The sequence below is a fragment of the Bactrocera oleae genome, chromosome 5 (genome assembly GCF_042242935.1).
Source record: "Bactrocera oleae isolate idBacOlea1 chromosome 5, idBacOlea1, whole genome shotgun sequence".
In the NCBI taxonomy this organism is placed as follows: Eukaryota; Metazoa; Arthropoda; class Insecta; order Diptera; family Tephritidae; genus Bactrocera; species Bactrocera oleae.
The window spans coordinates 7370657-7389142 of NC_091539.1; the positions used below are offsets into that span (position 1 = coordinate 7370657).

The following is an 18486-nucleotide window of genomic DNA, read 5'->3' on the forward strand; positions in this document are numbered from 1 at the left end:
AAAAATGTAATATTTCTATTCTTAAAATACTATTTTCAAGTAAAATTTGTCAAAAGTATATATTTTAAACACATTTTTATAGAAAATACATACAAAATTCAATTAACCATAATATTATTTTTACTAAAATTTTAATCTAAAAAAATTAATTTTAATATAGTAAACAATTTATAGTAGCTTATTTTTTTATTGAAATTACATTTTTTTTATTAATATTAATTTCTTATTAAATTAAATTTTAAACAAAATAATTTAGTTTAAAAAAATTTTAATTTTCTATTATATTTCCTTAAATACTATTTTCATGCAAAATTTAAGTTTATTTCTCGAAATTAAATACAAAGTATAGCTAATTTTAATACGTTTATTTACTATAATTTTATTTTAAAAAATTTATTTTAATTTAGTAAAAACGATTATTAGTAATTTTTTTTTATTACAATTAAAATAAATTTTTATTAAAATAATTTTTTTAATTTGATTTTAATCAAAATAATTCAATTTGAAAATGAAATTTCTATTAATTAATTATTTATTTTATACACAGTTAGTTTTTTTTTAAATTTAGATATTAAAAAATTGTTCCTAAAACTAATAAGAATTACTTTTTTTTATAAAAATTTAATTTTTTAATTATTTTAATTTTTTATTAAATTAATTTTCAAAATAGTAGTTAAACTCGAAAAAAGTGAATTTCGATTATTACAGTATTGTTTTCATACAAAATTAAATTTTTTCCAAAATAAATACAATATGTATTTAAAAGTTCTATTACGTAATGGCATTTCAAATTCCAATGGTAAAAATTTTTTGCAAACTTTAAAATAAAAATCGAATAAACAAAATTTGTATGAAAAAAAAAAACTGAAACAAAAAATCCATAGAATTGCATAATTTTGCAATAAAAAGCTGAATAAAAGGAAAAAAAGCCACAACAAAATAGTCGGTAATAAAGTTGTTCACATACCCATACACATATACTGAAAGTTTTCAGAGCTGAGAGTTTCGAAGGTGCTACTGTTTTCTTCGCCTTAATTTTTTTTATTTCAATTTTTTTACAAAATCTCTTTTTGTTTTCATTTTTATTTTCTATCGCTTCTCCACGCTGGTATAATATGCTTGTGGCCTGCTGTTGGTCAACGCTTATCACGGCCGCGGTAGCAGAGCCAACAGCTTTAAGAAGCTAGTAAAACTGCTTGGACAAAGCGAATAAAGTACAGAGACATCTCTGTGAATGCAAAACAACAACAGTGACAGCTGTCACAACAACACACCCATAGGTGGCAGACATCAACAGCGACATGCAGCATGCAACATGCAAAGGCATATTGCCAATAAACAACAGCAGTTTTATTATAGTTGAGTGAAAAACGTAAAAAGGAAGTAAAAACGATATGCAAAGCCAGAGCTTTAAAGCTTTTATTCAAAAAAAATTTAACACAAGAATTTGTGTTACAAAAAATTCAACATAGAAAAAATAATTAGATGTCAACTGTGATTTTGAAATTTTTAGATTAAAACTGGCAGCTGTCTTTATAGAGAAGAGACTTCTTACCCAGTATAATTAACTTGATTCCACATCCTTAACCCCCCGTCACACAATAGTGATTTTGAACAAATTTTTGGCTCCTAAATTGGCAACACTCTGTCGAAAATGGCGAGAAATTTTGAAGATAAGGTTAATCTCTTCCAACTGCGCTAACGTAAGTCCAGTTCGCGATAGTAGTTACTAACACACGAAGAACCTTCAGCTTAACATTTCATATCTTGTTGTTCAGTTGACAATCTGGTCTAAAATACAAATACCACCCCTTTCCAAAAGGAACCTCTAACGCTCAGACGTCGACATCTGGCTTCCACACATATCCGCAGAGGAACGTAAGGTCGACCTAGCAATATGAGTACGGTATATGGATCATATATTATATCATCACATTTGTCTATCTACTAACCGTGCTACTAAAACTTACACCCCTTTTCGATGCTTCATCTTTTTGAGAAAGGTTTCAGTTGGCTCTGGTAATTTCTTATTGAAAAATTAAAAGTGATTTAATTAAAAAAAGAATTAAAACTTTTCAAATTAAAATTAAAACAATTTAGATATTTCTTTTTTTTTTGTAATTTGTACAAAATCAATTGGACATTCTGTCGGTGTAGTAATTTTATAAAAAAAACCATATAATTTGAACTTCTAAAAAATTTTAAATTAGAAAATTGAAAGTATTTCTTCAATTTACTTTGAAAAAAGAAAAAGTGTCAATTTTTTTTTACTTTTAAATACTTTGCACAAAATCAATTGCACATTATATCAGCATAGTAATTTTGTTAAAAAAAAAATTTATTTTTGACAAATAAAAAATTTTCAAATTTTTTAAAGTTTTTTTTTATTATTTTTTTTTTTTTAATTGTAAGCACTGCATTGGTACAGTAATTTTGGTTAAAAAAAATTGGAACTTTAAAAATTTTAAATTTGGAAGTGAATAAATTTATTTTTAAAAATTTTTCAAAATTTATATTTTCAAATATTTGCAAATATGTACCAAATCAAATTGCCTATGCTATCGGTGAAGTAATTTTACATAATGCACTTCGGTTAATCGCACATTCGCAAAAAGCATCGCGTAATCGCACGTGCAACAGGTATGCGAAAGCGAAGTGATGAAAAGTAAAAATAAAAGCGCAAAAGCTTAATGCACCGCTATAACTGGGAGTGTGCCGCGTAGCGAAATGAGAAAAACGAAATAATAATAAAAATTAAATGAAAATAAATGAAGTGGGAAGCAACAAAAACAAAAACAAAAGCAGCGCTGCTTGCCGCTCGCTGCGAGCTAATAAAACAGGTTAAGCATGTGCCGTTGCAATTTCAATTTTTTATTGCATTTTTTATTTATTTTTTTTTTTTGCATTTTTGTCGTGTTTATTTTGCATTTATACGAGATTTCTGCACAACGTACGCGCCGCTGCCGACCACATCGCACGGCGGCTCACTGGCCGCTCTCTTGCGCTTCAACGCGCTCCATGCCGTTTAAATGCCTCACACGCTCACGCGTCTCAGCTGACTTGTTGGCTGCTACGTGGTGTGGCAACACTTTTGCTTTCCTTTCAGCATGATTTCGCACTTTGGCACTTGCATTTTTCGCCTGGCGCTCTTTACTGCTGCTACGCTTTTGGATTATTTTTTGCGCAGCTGAAGCTCTATTTTACTGTTGTTGTTTTTATTAGTGCAACTAAAATCTGATCGAAAGTGTGGCGTAAAAACTAAAAACAAAACGTGAATTGCCGCATTTATAGTCATCTCTGCACGCATTTCCTGCTTTTGTTAGCGTGACGACATTTATTACTGGTGGTTGTTGCTGTTGCTTTCGATTTTTTTTATTTTTGTAATATTTCCTGTAATATATCCTTTAAATCATGCTACTTCGCCATCAAAACGAGCATAAAACTGGTTATTTCATTCATAAGTTATGAATGCGGCGCATGTTGTAGATAAATGAAGGAAGGAAAAACGGTGTGTGTATGTTTGTGTGTGTATTGTAGTAATGAAAAGACGATATATTCATGAAATATGCAGCAGTTTGAAGCACATAAGTATTATTATACTTTATAGCCTTTGCGCTTTTTGATTGCATTCAAAGGATTTTAAAAGATATTTCAAAAAAATATAGCCCATCCACAGGCGCTGCACTAATTAAAATAGATTGCAATTTTAGCTATCACAATGAAATTTGTTATAACACTCGGTAATAATTCATAATTTAAACGACTAAAAAATAATTATTATTACTTTTTAATAACATTTTAGTCTATATTTAGGCGCTATACACTTCTAAATGTTCAAAAATTTTAATTGTGGAAATATTAACCGAAAGTTTATTGTGTTTAATACTACGGAACCTCAATATTAAACTATTTACACATGTAATATTTTAAAAAAACTGTAGGATATCCACGGGCGCTGCACCAATTAAAACAGATTAAAAATATTTTTTAGGTTATCACAGTGAAATGTGTTGCAGCACTCTCTAAAAATTCATAATTTAAAATTTTTAATAAATTAATTATTCCTTTTTATACATTATTTTAGCCTATATTTAGGAGCAAGCAATTTTAAATGTTCCAAATTTTTAATTGTGGAAATCATAACCCAAAAATTAGTGTGTTTAATATGTGAGCGTTAATATTAAACTTTTTATGAAAATATCAAAAAATATAGCCTATCCACGGGCGCTGCACAAATTAAAATGGATTACAAAATCATTTTGAGTTATCATAGTGAAATGCGTTACAACACTCTCTTAAATTGCATAATTTAAACGACTATATTAATTTTTCAATATTATTTAGCCTATATTTCGGCGCTATGAACTTTTAAATTTTCATAAACTTTAATTGTGGAAATACTAACCCAAAATTTATTGTGTGTTAATATGTGAGCGTCAATATTAAACTATTTGTGAAATAATTTAAATAATATAGCCTATCCACAGGCGCTTCCCTAACTAAAATTGATTACAACAATTTGCTCGCATTATCCTAATGAAATTTGTGAAATTAGTCTGTATTTTTTTTTAATTTAAGCGTCAAAGAGAAAATGTTAAGGCTTTTAAAAAAAGTGTAGCCTATCTTTAGGTGTTATGAACTTCCATATTTCACTTTTAAAACAATTTGTGGAAAATTAAAAAAAAAATAATATATTTCAGAAACAAAACTAAAAAGTGCGTAAACCGCTAAACAACAAAAAAAATAATTTCAGTGTTTTAAATAAAATCAAGATTTTTATGAGGCAAAAATTAAAAAAAAAAATTTTCAAAACTTATATAAAATGTGTTAAATAATAACAGCAGACTTGCAGAGTGAGCAAATTAAGAAATGGTAAAAAGTTTGAAAAACGAATATAAACTTTTTTTTAATATTTGAAAATATACAACAAAAAAACATTTTGAAATTGTTGAGTGAAATATAAATTAAAGTGTTTCAAATGAACGATACATAAGAGATAAAAAACAATTTCAAAAACTAAAACTTTGAAATATAAACAAAATTTTTCACAAAGTTTTGAAAATAAAACTTTTGAAAAATATGGGAAAATTACCATGCATTTTTTGTTGCACTAAAATATTCAAACAAACAAATTTTTTTACTGTGTTGTAAATAGCCGAATATAAATAATAACAACTATAAAAACTAAAATTTGAAAAACCACAAATTTTCATAAATATTTGAAAGTGCTTAGAACAAAAAAATTATTAAAACTATAAATAATAATAAAATTAATAATACTATATAAAAATATTTTAAAAAGTGTCCACAAAAATATTAGTTTCAGTGTTTTAACAAAATACCGCTACTAACGGTATCTAAAGTAAAAAACTCAGTGAAAATGTGTGAATTAAAAAAACCATACACTAAAAGTGCAACACTGCAAAAGTACTTTAAATAACGATGAAAAATGTAAAATAATTAAATTTACGAAAAATCTACAAATTAAAGAAATATATATAAAAATATTCTACTACCTATACCAAAATGTTCGAGATCAAGTCAGCGCTAAATCGGATAACTTCTACACCCCGCATACTCCCGTCCAAATCACAATTCACACTACTGCTACTGTTACCACTACTATGCTGCGCACCGACGCTTCAAAACGCCATCACAGAACCCAAGAGTACCAACAACACTACCACAACAACACCGGAAGACACCGCCAGCTCGGGCAGTCACTTCGTGCCGCATCGTTTTTCCAGCAGCAACAACATAACCATACTACACGAAGTGCACGAACTGCATAGCGCGACAGAACGACCACTCGTGCTCAATACACACGAAGTTTTGCCGGTAAAACCATTAAAGAAGAAACCCTACACGTTACTGGACAAAACAATCTTCCCTGACTATGAGAAACCACGTCCGCTCAAGGAATACGAGCTGCATCCGGTAACTTTCGACTTCAATTTAAGCGATTTGGAGGATCTCGAGCATGAGACCGTGAAGAAAGGTGACCTCAGCGCTGAGGAGAAGCATTTGCTACGCAACGCCGATGAAGCGGGACTTAGCTATAGCGAACGCGTGCTGCCATTTGAGGATATTGAAAGCGGCATAGCATTGGCGGGAGTGCCCGCGACCGAGGTAACGCTAAGTGTTTACACCACAGAGGTGACAAGTTTGCCCACGGAGAATGCCACACCGGTGAGCACCACCACTACCGTTGCGCCAATTATTACCACACCCAATGTTGTGGCTACCATAAGTCCACACATATTTAAGGTGCATAAGAATAAAACATTGAAGAAAGGTCGCGAACTACTTAAACAGGAAGATGAGATGCCAAAGAACGCAGGCAATAATTTCAATAGTATAAGCCATTATTTTGGCGCGGATCCAGTTGTGGGTGAAGTGAATGCAACGGCAGCTAGTCTGCAAACGGCGAATTTCTTTCAAATCATCACCAATTTGTATGACCACTTCTATTGGCAAGCTTCGGAAATACACACTAAGGTTACCACCGCTTGTGGGCTCGAGATGCAGGCATATTTGACGGGTCTGCATGGCAATTTCAACTGGGCGCAGAGAGGTAAGTCGAAATAATGGTCTTGTGAGGGTTTGGTGAAGACTTCACGGTACTCTAGAGCCAAATATTCAATCGTACGTGAAGTTATCAGAATATTCTAACTTGTCAACCACTTGAGAAACTTGAAAAGAGATCTGGTTTCAGGTTAAAAAAATATAAATTTTTCCCAAAAACTTATATCATTTTTTGAATACCGCTTTTTAAAATCGTCCAAAGAAGCCCAGAGTCGCTTAAATTTTTTTATTGTTATATCCTTATGGTTAGGAGAGTAGGTTTAATGTCTACATTTTCATAGAATTTTTGATATCAAACAGAAGTTCGACAAGGCCGACCTCTATTCTAAAAATTTTGTGTTCAGGTTTCAAGGTGTGAGAAGATGATATGTAATCTAGTCTTGAAATAGACCCTAATAAAAAACCGAATTTAATGCATCGTTGATATTAAAAATCTGTAAAGGCGGTACAGTCATAGGCAGTCTATTTACCTAAATGGATACTGAGATTCGGTTTGGAGGACATAACCTTTTTGGGCACTAGGTATAAGTTTAGGTAAGTTTAGTTTTAGCATGGTTAACTTCACAGAAATCGAACTTAACTTTAAAAGGAACAATATCAAATCTAACCTAACCTCAAATCATGCCCCATCCAAATTATTTGAAATTTTCTAATCCGGACTCCGCATCCTAATTCGCCTTCAAATACACGTCAATCAATTAGGTTCCATTTTATTATTCGAGTATTACAAGTATTATATTTTCTGTATATCATTAGGTTGGCATAAAATCCATCATATTCTCTTATTACCATATTTATGGCTTCAAACAAACCCACAGCAAGCTCCCAGTAGTCTGTCTGATGGCAGGTTGGGCAAATTGAAAGCCTCATCAATTCCATTAATGCCGCATTACATTTATTATTTAACAAAGTCGCTGCCCCGTCCATTTACCAATCATGCTATTATGCGAGTTGTTCGTATCCAAACAACGCGCATACCCCTCTCCTTATAATCCTCTCTCGATATAAATCAGTGCGGACAAATGAATTTACAGTCAATTGAATGCGAAATTCACATAGCCGTTATATGCTGGTAATTATTTCGCGCGAATGCATAAATCAACAACAAAAAATGACATGAATAAGTAAACGCTGATTGAAGAGGTGCCACTCCTCGACCTACACGGATGCGAAATTCAGGCGCGCATCGGTCACTCCAATGCAGTGAAGTAACTGAGTGTGTATGTGTATAATTATGACGGAAGTAAGCATGCTTATGCTATACGAGTGTCCTTTTGAAAATATAACCAAAAAGCCCGAAATTATTACGGGATCTCTTTTTATAAATTTCGGGATTTTGTAAAGTTTATTGATAAATGATATGAAAACCGTTCGTATTAAAAATATTATTTTTATTGCCAATCCCGCAATAATTACGGGATCCCGTTTTAGAATTTTCGTCATTTTGAGCTAGAATTTAGTGATTAATAAAATAAAATCCTTTCGTGCTAAAAATATTTTTATTATTACCAATCTCGTATTATAAAAGGCATCCCGAGAATCAAAACTCGAATCTTGAAATAACAATATCGGCGCATTACGAATAAAAGCTAATAACAATTATAAATCAATAATCTAAAAAATCCCGAAATGACTTTCTAAACAACCAAATCGTGAAATCGGTATTTCGATCTCTATTACAAGCTCTGCGCTTAGTAGGCAACATGCGCCAGTTTGGTAATTCAATCAAGCGAAAGAACAATAAATAATGTCTGTAATTTTCAAAAATAGCGACAAAAGCTAAAATCTGTACGCTAATGAAATGAGATTTGAAAATTACGCGGCAATGTGGGCGCCCATCCCGGTTTTGGCGTGTACGGATAATTTATAAATTAAACGATGGCAATTATTGCTGCATGATTGATGAGTATTTAATGATTGTCCACTGACAAAATAAACCGATAATGAGTTTTTCCGCATTCAGCTTTTGAGTGTGAGAGTCAGTTAGGTGAGGGCGATTGCTTTGGAAGAGCTCTCGATTATAGTTAAAATTACAAACTTGAAGGCTTAACCGCCCTCTGCCAGCGGGAGTTTCCAGAGCTGGCAACTCAATATGCGGAAGGTAGTAGAAGTCTTAGCCAAAAGCTTGGAAAGGTAGAGGAGGAAGGAAAGAGAATAGAAAGTCGATCAGAAGATCCGCCCTTTCTCAATGGGAGGTACGGAAGATAGTAGAAGTTGTAGCTGGTATTAATGAGGATACCAGAAAAGTAGGGAAGGTCTCTCACAGAAGAGTACACCTTTGATGGCAAATCGCACAGTGCGAATTTCCTGAGCTAAAAACTCGAGATACGGAAGGTATAGAAGTTTTGGCTAAAAACTTATATGGTTGAGGGGACTAATAGAAAAAGAAAAGTTTTTCACTGGTTTTTAATATCATTCAGCTTGGCTGAGCCCGAGCTCATACCAACTAAGGGAGTTCACAACCTGCAAAATCCGTAGGAAGTGAGAGAATTGGATGGCCCGCACGGTATTTACGAAACAAATGATCTAATGAATGATCGTGACAACTGATTTTTCATGGATATCGGCTGCTGGCAGGTGGCGGTTGCTGGTGGTCTTTTCATTATAAGGGTAAGAAGCCCTCCTTGTCTTCATCTGATGGCATTACAAAGCGAAAAAAAATCAGTTTAGGAATAAACTTCTAAATGGTCTCAAAGGACCGTCTGACTGAAGTATGTATTTAGGAAGTCAAAAGCTTTTAGCTTTTGCTGTTTTTAAAAAATCCGAAACTTGGCTGTTATTTGTACCCAATGGTCTCAAACTTTCAACATTCCGCCTCCTCTCGGTCAAAAATCCATTTGATTATGGTAATCTAAGTCTCTAAACATCATTCCTTACTGTTAGTTTCTAAAAGAAATGGAAGTCCATAAGCTAGATATATTCTCGAAAGGAACTCAGAGGTATGGATGGTTGCAGTGCCTTTAAAGTACCGTTGTAACAGAAACTCCATAGTTACACTTTTCTATAATATCTTAATTTTACTCTATATACTCCCTCTCTCACAATTTTCTCTCTTTACCCTTTATACATCGACTCTCAATTACCCATATCTTTCTCGCCCTCAAGCATTTACAATTTAACAATCAATTTACCGTTTTACAATGAAAACAACAAAATTGAGTTTACTTCAGAACAATTTCATGCACACACTCTAGCCCAGAGGTAGTGTCCGGCTATGTTGCTTGCTGGTAATAAAATTGCACTTATTTAGTCGCAGTGAAATCTGCAATTTCCATTAACTGTTTACTTTGTTGCCACCGTTAGGTCAGCCGCTTACGCAAACAAGCGGGCTGAGATATGTAAGAATTTCATTAACAACAAGCAGGCGAAATTAAGCGATATAATGTGAAGAAAGTAAAGAGAGAGTGAGGAGAGAAAAGCAATTCCTATTTTCTTAACTTTTTTTTAGTATTTTTGCGTTTTTATTGTTATTATATATTTTTTGACACCTCCTTTAATCCCTGTTTCTTCTTTGAATATGCTCTCTTGCAGCTTACGATGCCTCCGGTCGTTACCGGGGACAATTACTTTTCGGCAATGACAAGTGGCTGGGGCAGAAGAACTTTTGCTATGAACTAAATCGTCAATTAAACCCGGATGAGCGTAAACATTTCGAATTTGAATTTTTTGCGGCATTGGTAGCGTTACGTTTGTGGATGCCACAGCAATTGGTGAGTTGTTTAAGCTTATACTGATAACACACGCTTATAGAAACGGTGCGGAAAGCTTTATGAGAGGATATTAAGTTAATACTATTCGTAATTTTGCAAAGTTTTGTATTCGTGTAAAAAAAAAATTACCTTATATTCATAATAGGTAGGTTTAATATCAATGAATACATCTTTCACAAATATCCCTTATGGGAAATTTTAGAAACCGTCTATATTTTAGCGTATTTGAGTTTTTTTGAAAGTTTTATATAAAAAAATTAATTGTGTAAAAAATATCCTATAAGGGAAATTTTCAAAACAAAATATATTTACTTTAACTTAAATAACGATTGCATTTATCTGATAAAATACGCAAACAAAACACTTTTGGAAAATGTTCGATTGGGGAAATTTTACAAATAAGCAGAATTTTGATACATTTAAAGTACTGTAAATTATTTAATAAAATTGTATAATAAAACATAAACAATTTTTTTTTTTAATTAAATAGGTAATTATATGAAAAATTTGTATTTCATCTAGTTCTTTGCTACTCAGTAAAACAAAGAAATTTATAAATATAACGTTAGGTAATTTTCAAACCCTTTTAAATTTTGCTACAAAAGGGAAACATGAGGTGTCTAAACATACATAACACGATTTTTAAAATATCCCTTAGTTCTCTTCAAATTTCTTTAAAAATTAGAAAATGTTTCTTTGCAATTCAATTAAAAGCTAAGAAGTTCATAAGTATTTCGTTAGGAAATTTTTAAACTTTAGTAAATTTTGCTACAAAAAGAGAAATATGAGTAGTCTAAATGAAATACAACTGAATATAATACGATTTTTAAAATATTTCTTTGCGGAAATTTCGGTAACTAGCTATATTTATGTTTGCTTAAAAGTACTGTAATGGTTTCATAGATCTTAAATTTTCAAAAAAATTTCAATTAAATCCCTTTAGAGAAGTTTTTAAAATGCGTACTTATTATGTAAACCGTATATAATATTTTATTAAATTTTTGTATATCCCTTAAAGGAAATTTTTACTTTTAAAAAATATCCCTTGAGGGAAATTTGAAAAAATCTTAATTATTATGTGACCTCATACAGTACTTAAATACTTTTCGAAATATCTGTTAACCACGCCATATCTCCCCTTTAGAACGTCAACCTTCAATTAGGCGAATGCTTGCCACGCTCCTGCAGCGTACACGATGTACAAGCCATACTCACATTAGACCCGCATGTTCAAATGCTAGTAACATTAAACACCGCGGCTGCCATGCATGCACAACACAATCAAAGCATCGGCCACAGCGACAACAATAACAATAGCAACACTAGCAGCAGCAATAACCACACGATAATACAAGTATTGCATGTGCGTATAGTACCCGGCTTATTTAGCTATTGGCGTGAGCTAAAATTTCAAATATTTCTGTAAGTTTTGCTTTCAACAAATTGCATAAAATATATTGACAAAAGTGATACAAAATTAACAAAAATTCGACGCTTTTGATTTTTCCAGAAGTTTTATGTTGACGCTCTTGCTGCTCGTCATCACAGCCACTTGGTATCAGGCGAAACTGAATCAACTGCAATTCACCGCGCCGCACATATCAGCCATAAGCGCGAAAATTGATGCCGTCATGGCTGCCACAGCCGCAGGTGGCATTGTGACGCTGGATGCCGGCGCTGCGGGTACCTACACCAGCAATGTCTCAAATAGTGGCAGCCTAAAATCAACGCGAGGTCACCAAGCGCCGGCCTTCGAAGTGTATCAGATGAGCACGCTGAACGATAACAATAATGTGCCTGACATTGAGGCCGACGTGAATGGCAATAAAACGGTAAACAACGGTACTAATGCTGGACATGTCAATGGGCATAGCAATGGCAGCGCGGCGGCTGCAGCAACAACAAATGGCGCTGGCGGCAGTGGTAGTAGCAATAGCAGTAGCGTACGCCGCCCACACGGCGAATTGTCAGCGTCGGAGGTCGGAAAGTCACATTTAGCCGATTATCGGCTGGAGACGGGCAGCAATGTGGGTGCGAGCAGCACGTATGAAGCGAAGAGGCAACTGAGTAAGTACATATGTATGTTTGTATGTATAGAGGGTCTTGTTCACAGAAGTTTGAAGTTTGCAATCAAAATGTTTTGCTTGTGCATTGCAGGTTTGCATGAACAGCTTTTACTATGTTTTGCATTTCAAACAAATGCCGGCACCATACTAAATATGACCGAGAACAAAGAGGTAAGCTGATTTTGTTAGAAGAGATGAAAGTTGTTGAGAAGTCGAAACTTTGATGTGCAAATTTAGTTGTGGTGAATGCAAGAACTATGTGCAGAGTTAACAGCAGGTTAAACGTTAAAAATTGAATGCAAAAAATAGCTTTCTAAAGTAAGTTTTTGTCGAAAATGTTGTGGAGACTTATTTGTCTGTAAAAGTTCGTAATTTCAAGATTTTCCATAAATTTCCCTTTTGAGGAAATTTTATAAAGACTAATATATTTTTACTCTTTAGTGCCATTAAGTTTTTGTTGCTTAACTTCAAAGATAATACTATATTTTTAAAAATTTAGTACACCAAATTTGAAGAAATAAGTAAATACTTTGTTTTATATGTTAACATGTGTTGTCTACGAAAATTCGTTCTTTAAAAATTTGCATGAAATTTTATTATTAGCTTTAAACATATTCATAAAGATAGATTTATTTGTTTTAACTTAACATCAACTATAATACGTCATTTTTTACAAATTTCCCTGCAGGGAAATTTAAGAAAAAAGCAAATAATTTACTTTACATCGTGCATTATCTACGAAAATTCGTAATTCAAAAATTTCCCCGAAATTTCCCGCTGGGGGAAATTTTTTAGACAACTATATTTTCGTTTTAAATTGATACTGAGTTGTTTTCGCTCAACCTTAAGTAAAATATTTTAGTTTTAATATTTTCCTGCAGGTAAAATTAAGAAATAGGTAAATATGTTTCTATATGACGTGCGGAAACATCAATCTTACAAAGAAAGTTTAAGGAAAAACCCACATTCAATGAAAGTAAAAATAAGCTTAAAATCAAGCAAGCAATGTAAAGGCTTTAAGGCATAAGTATGTGACTTACAATATTTCGGAACTTTTTCAGGCATTGGAGTAACACTCCAGCAGGCTTTTGTTTATTAACTTATGCCTGTTAGATGCTGCACAGTTTATTGTAAAAGTTTGCAATAATAGCATTGCTTTGGATACATTTTTTTTCTGTTGTATATTTAATTTTAATTTTCATTATTTTTATTTACTTTTTGTGCTCTTTTTTTTTTTCTTAGCAACAAACCTCTTGCGTACATGGCTTGCGTGTCTTCTCCGTGCTGTGGACAATAATGGTGCATACGTATTTGCAAATGTTTACCATCGGTGAAAATAGAGTAAATATTTTGCTTACAAGCACTTAAGTTAGCAAAACACATAACCTACACTAACACACTCACAAACACTGTTACAAATACACACACATACAGAGTAATTTCTTCAACCTAACTGTGAATTGCTTATGCCCACCAACTCCCTATAAATCTGTAAATCCACTTACGCTTTTATCACTTTTTTTAAATTTCTTAGAACTTGCTTTATTTTTTCGCTTCTTGCTCCTTCTCCCTCCCTCGCTTTCTTCCTCGTCACATTTTTATTTAACTTAACTAACAACTTTTGCTTTATTTTTATGCGCTCACAGTTTCAACGCAACATCGTCGAACGCTCAATTTGGTATCAGTTTGTGGGTAACGCCACTTTTTCGGTTGATACATTCTTCTTCATCAGCGGTTTCCTGCTCACACTAATCTTTTTGAAACAGGATAAAAAGTATCCGGATGATACTGGCCCATATGTGCGGTACAGCTTGAAGGAGACTGGTTTCGTATTGCTTTACCGTTATATACGCTTGACACCAGCATATTTGTTTGTAATACTCTTCAACGATTTCGCATTGCGGTAAGTGGGATACGCGACTTTAAGAGCCTAAAATTGGGCAAAACTTACTAAAAAATGTTAGTTTTGGCAATATATTAAGCAGCAAGTTATATTTTAACATTTATTTGACTTAAAATATAAAAGCACAAACATATTCATTAACATTCTCTGTTGAAAGAGTGAGGAAACACGAAAAAAAGATTCGCCTAAAAGTATGCTATGAAAAATTTTCCGGCGCCTTCAAGTTTATTTCGCTTATTTTTGATACTTTTTTCAATCACGTGATGCCTTGCTGTTGTTAATTTTCAACTTATACTTATTTTCAACATAAAAGTATGCTAAACTATTATTTTACTAAGTGTATTTAACAGAGAACTTAAAACAAGTTTTAGTTTTAAACAAGTTTTAAGTTCTCTGATTTAACAACTTTTTACATTACAGAAACATTATTCATAAATGAATTCATATTTTACACCATTTCCTACTATTCTTAGTAGCTTCTATTTATATTTTCATATATTTTTCGTCGCAAAATTATGCTACACAAATGCTTAAAATCTAAATTTAACTTGAACTTCTTTGATTTTTTTGTATTATAAATATAATTTCTACATATTCTTATTGTTGTATTTATTTTTAAACACACTTGTATGATCTCTGGCCATTATTACTACATTTTACATTAATGTTAGCCTAAAAGTATGCAATTTTTTTTAACTTTGACGCCTTTAAAAACCATATTCATATGATTTATAATAAATGTATACATATATATATATATATAAATCAGCAATTAAAAATCTGCCTCTTCAGATTTGCAATCAACATGCCACAGCCTAAAATTATGCAATAAGAGTGCGCATATTTTATAAAACCACCTCTTGTTCTTCTACACAATGTGTAATTTGCTTGTTAAGCTTCAATTGATACATTAAAACGATTCATTTTGTAATTGTTGTGGTTATGCGCCGGTTGGTATGCAACAAGAATGCTTCAAAACTGATAGCAATTATGATATTTTCAATTAAAATGTGCACACACACAAACGCAATCATGCGTAAAGCTTGCATGTGCATATAAACTGTATAATTTCTAGAGTGCCTGAAGCTATGCTTATGAGCATTACAAAATGAAATCAATAATGCATGTGCAAAAACTTAAGTAGCTTCCAGAAACAATGCTTAAGTCGAAAATATTGAAGGGTAGAAATTAAAGCAAGTTCATAGGAGGTGAGTGAATGGAATGGTTTCATATTGCCTACACTTAGGCTGCTGTAAGCACTTTAATTCGAATTTTCTGAAAAAAACTGACAATTTTACAAACTGCAGACGCAAATGTGTTAATAATGCAATAAGAGCTCAAATTAAGCATACATTTAGGGTTTTATTGCAAAAATACTAATTTTACTTATTTAACGTTTATTTCCTAACACAAAATGATTCGAAAGTGACCTTGTACTCTATCCTCTTCTCAAATCCTCCTCACTTTCCTTGCAGCCAAACTTTCAACAACTCCGTCTTCCAGCCGAATGTTGCCGCGGACACTTGCAGCAGCTATTGGTGGCGCAATATACTCTATATCAATAATTTCTATCCGCTCAGTGAGATTTGCATGATCTGGAGTTGGTATATGGCTAATGATATGCAATTTTTTGTGATGGCTTCACTGCTGTTGGTGCTCTCCACGAGGTAAGTTCAAGCGTGTTGAATATAAAAAGTTGTAAAATATTTATTTTAATGGCTGTGTATTATTTTTAGATACTTCAAAACTGCCGCAATCATTGTCTGTGCGTTTTTACTGAGCTCCTGGGGCGTATCGGGTATCATTTCATTGAATTACCGTTATACACACAAGGTGGCCAATCCATTTGAATCATTCGACTTTCTCTACGACAAGCCATGGCAGCGTGTTGGCACTTATATAATGGGTTGGTATTGCATGCTTTTAGGCGCAAATGATTTTTAAGTATAGTTTTAGGCTTTTCACCTTTTTTTATACTTTTTAAAGCAATTTTAGTTATAATACCTTTTATAAAACTCAGATTTTTAGTTCTCAATGTATTTCAAATTTTGGAAATTCTGTTCACAATGTGCTATTTCGACATTTTAGTACTAAAAAAAATTTTAGCACAAAACCTTTAGTACAACCGTTTTAGTACAAACATTTTTTTAAATTTAGATTATTTTCGCAATATATTTGAAATAATGAAATTTCTGTTCGAAATGTGCATTTCAGCATTTTGGTACAAAAAAAAATTTTTAGCACAAAACATTTAGTGCAGACGGTAAAAAAATTTTAGAACACATTTTTGAAATTCAGATTTGTATTTCGTAATGAATTTGAAATATTTAAAACTGTGTTTAAAATGTGATATTTAAAATATTTTGTACTAAACAAATATTTTAACTACAAATATTTTCGGTAAAAACTTCTGATAAAGAATTATTAGTACAAAACTTTTAGTACATACTTTTTAGCACAAAATTTTTGAAGTACAGATTTTTGTTATATGTATATATTAAAAACTATGTTGAAAATGTAATATTTAAAATTTTTAGTACTAAAAAGGTTTTAAGTATGAATATTTCAGTATAAAAATTTTAGTTCAGTTTTCTCAGTACAAATTTTAGCACAAAAGTAGTATAAAAGTTAGTATAAAGTGTTTAGTACAAATTTTTTAGTACAGACTTTTTAATACAAAAATTTTAACAGAATTTTTACACCAAACCGACTTTTTAGTACAAAAATTTTAACAGAATTTTTAGTACGAACCTTTTGTCACAAATTCCGTCTTATATAAATTTTTATTACAAACTTTTTTGTACTAAATTTAAATTATTTATAAATATTCAATATTAAAACAATTTTCTTTTACATTTTTAATAATTCACTATTTCCTCACTTAATTTTATGTAATTTACAACTGTTTCACCATTCAACCGAACAGGCATGCTAGCCGGCCTCATAATCTACAAAGTGAAAAAACCACCGCCGCTTAGTAAGCGCACCCACTATTTACTCTGGCTCGGCAGCTGGTCGCTATTGGCGATCATAATTTTCGGCGTGTGGAATGGCGAGCTGAGTCGTCTCATGACGGCGTTCTATGTTAGCATCGGCCACACAGGTGAGGGGTAGCTATTGTATTATTATAGGCTTGGTGGTGAATTACTTCATTGTTTTTTTTTTCCTTTGTGTGTTGCAGCCTTCGGTGTTGGCCTCATCTGGATCGTTTTGTCCTGCTGCTGGGGCATTGCGCCTACCGCCAATCGTATACTCTCCTATCGTGGCCTTTGGCCGCTCTCACGCCTCACCTATTGCACTTACCTCATACACCCAGTCATAATGCTAATCACATCGTTTCGCATGAGTGGCGTCGTTCATCTGAATAATCTTTTCGTAATGACAATTTTTCTGGGGAATGCGGTCGCCTCCTTTGGTGTGGCATTCTTCATTTCGGTTTTATTCGAGGCGCCAGTCATACGGATATTGAAGATTTTTTATCGCAAATAGTGAATCTGTAGTTGTAGATTTGTATTTTACGTATATTTGTTGTATATATTGAAAAATAAGATTAGTTTCATAATCGCAAAAACTAATATAAAATCAGTTTTTGAGTTGCCAATTTTTCTCAAAAGCCAACAAAAAAATTTTTTAATTTTGTAAATTTACATAGTAAGTATAAAAATTTAGATAGATGCTTTTTATAATTTCTAAATTTTTTTTTGAAAAACATTTCTCATCTGTATTTTGTTTTTTAAAATTTATCATACAAAACTTGTTGTGTTAATATGTTAACATAGTATACACATACATAAATAATTATTTAACAGAATTTTTGTTTTGAAAAAATTAAAAAATTTTTTTTTGTAAATTTCAAAATCTAATAAATTTTTCCATGCAAAATTTTTGCATATTATCGTAAAAATTCCGCGTTGGATTTAAGATTTTTGTGTATGCGGTTACTGTTTTTTATAAATAATATTTTGTTTGTATTTTTTTTATTTTATAAATTTTTTTGCAAATATTCGTATTATCGAAAAGTTGTTGCAGTAATATGTTATAAATTATTAAACAAAATTTTTTTTTGGAAAAAATTTCAAATTTTATTTTAATTTCAATTTTATAATTTTTTTTTGTAAAAATTTTGCATATTATCGAAAAAATACGTTTTAGGTTTAAGCTTTTTGTGTATGTGGTTATTGTCTTTTATAAATAATATTTTAGTAATAAATAAAAAATTATA

At 31.9% G+C, this 18486-nt stretch overlaps 1 protein-coding gene across 1 annotated transcript; it reads left to right on the forward strand.

Moving 5' to 3' along the window:
• The first annotated feature begins 5291 nt into the window (after nt 1–5291).
• Nucleotides 5292–17913, forward strand: LOC106623048 (uncharacterized). Its single transcript, XM_036376942.2, has 11 exons — nt 5292–6574; nt 10117–10295; nt 11440–11717; nt 11806–12362; nt 12453–12532; nt 13604–13702; nt 14008–14264; nt 15740–15931; nt 16001–16170; nt 17191–17367; nt 17446–17913. The coding sequence occupies exons 1-11, from the start codon at nt 5527–5529 to the stop codon at nt 17751–17753; spliced, it is 3345 nt and encodes a 1114-aa protein (XP_036232835.2). The 5' UTR covers nt 5292–5526; the 3' UTR covers nt 17754–17913.
• The last annotated feature ends 573 nt before the right edge of the window (nt 17914–18486 follow it).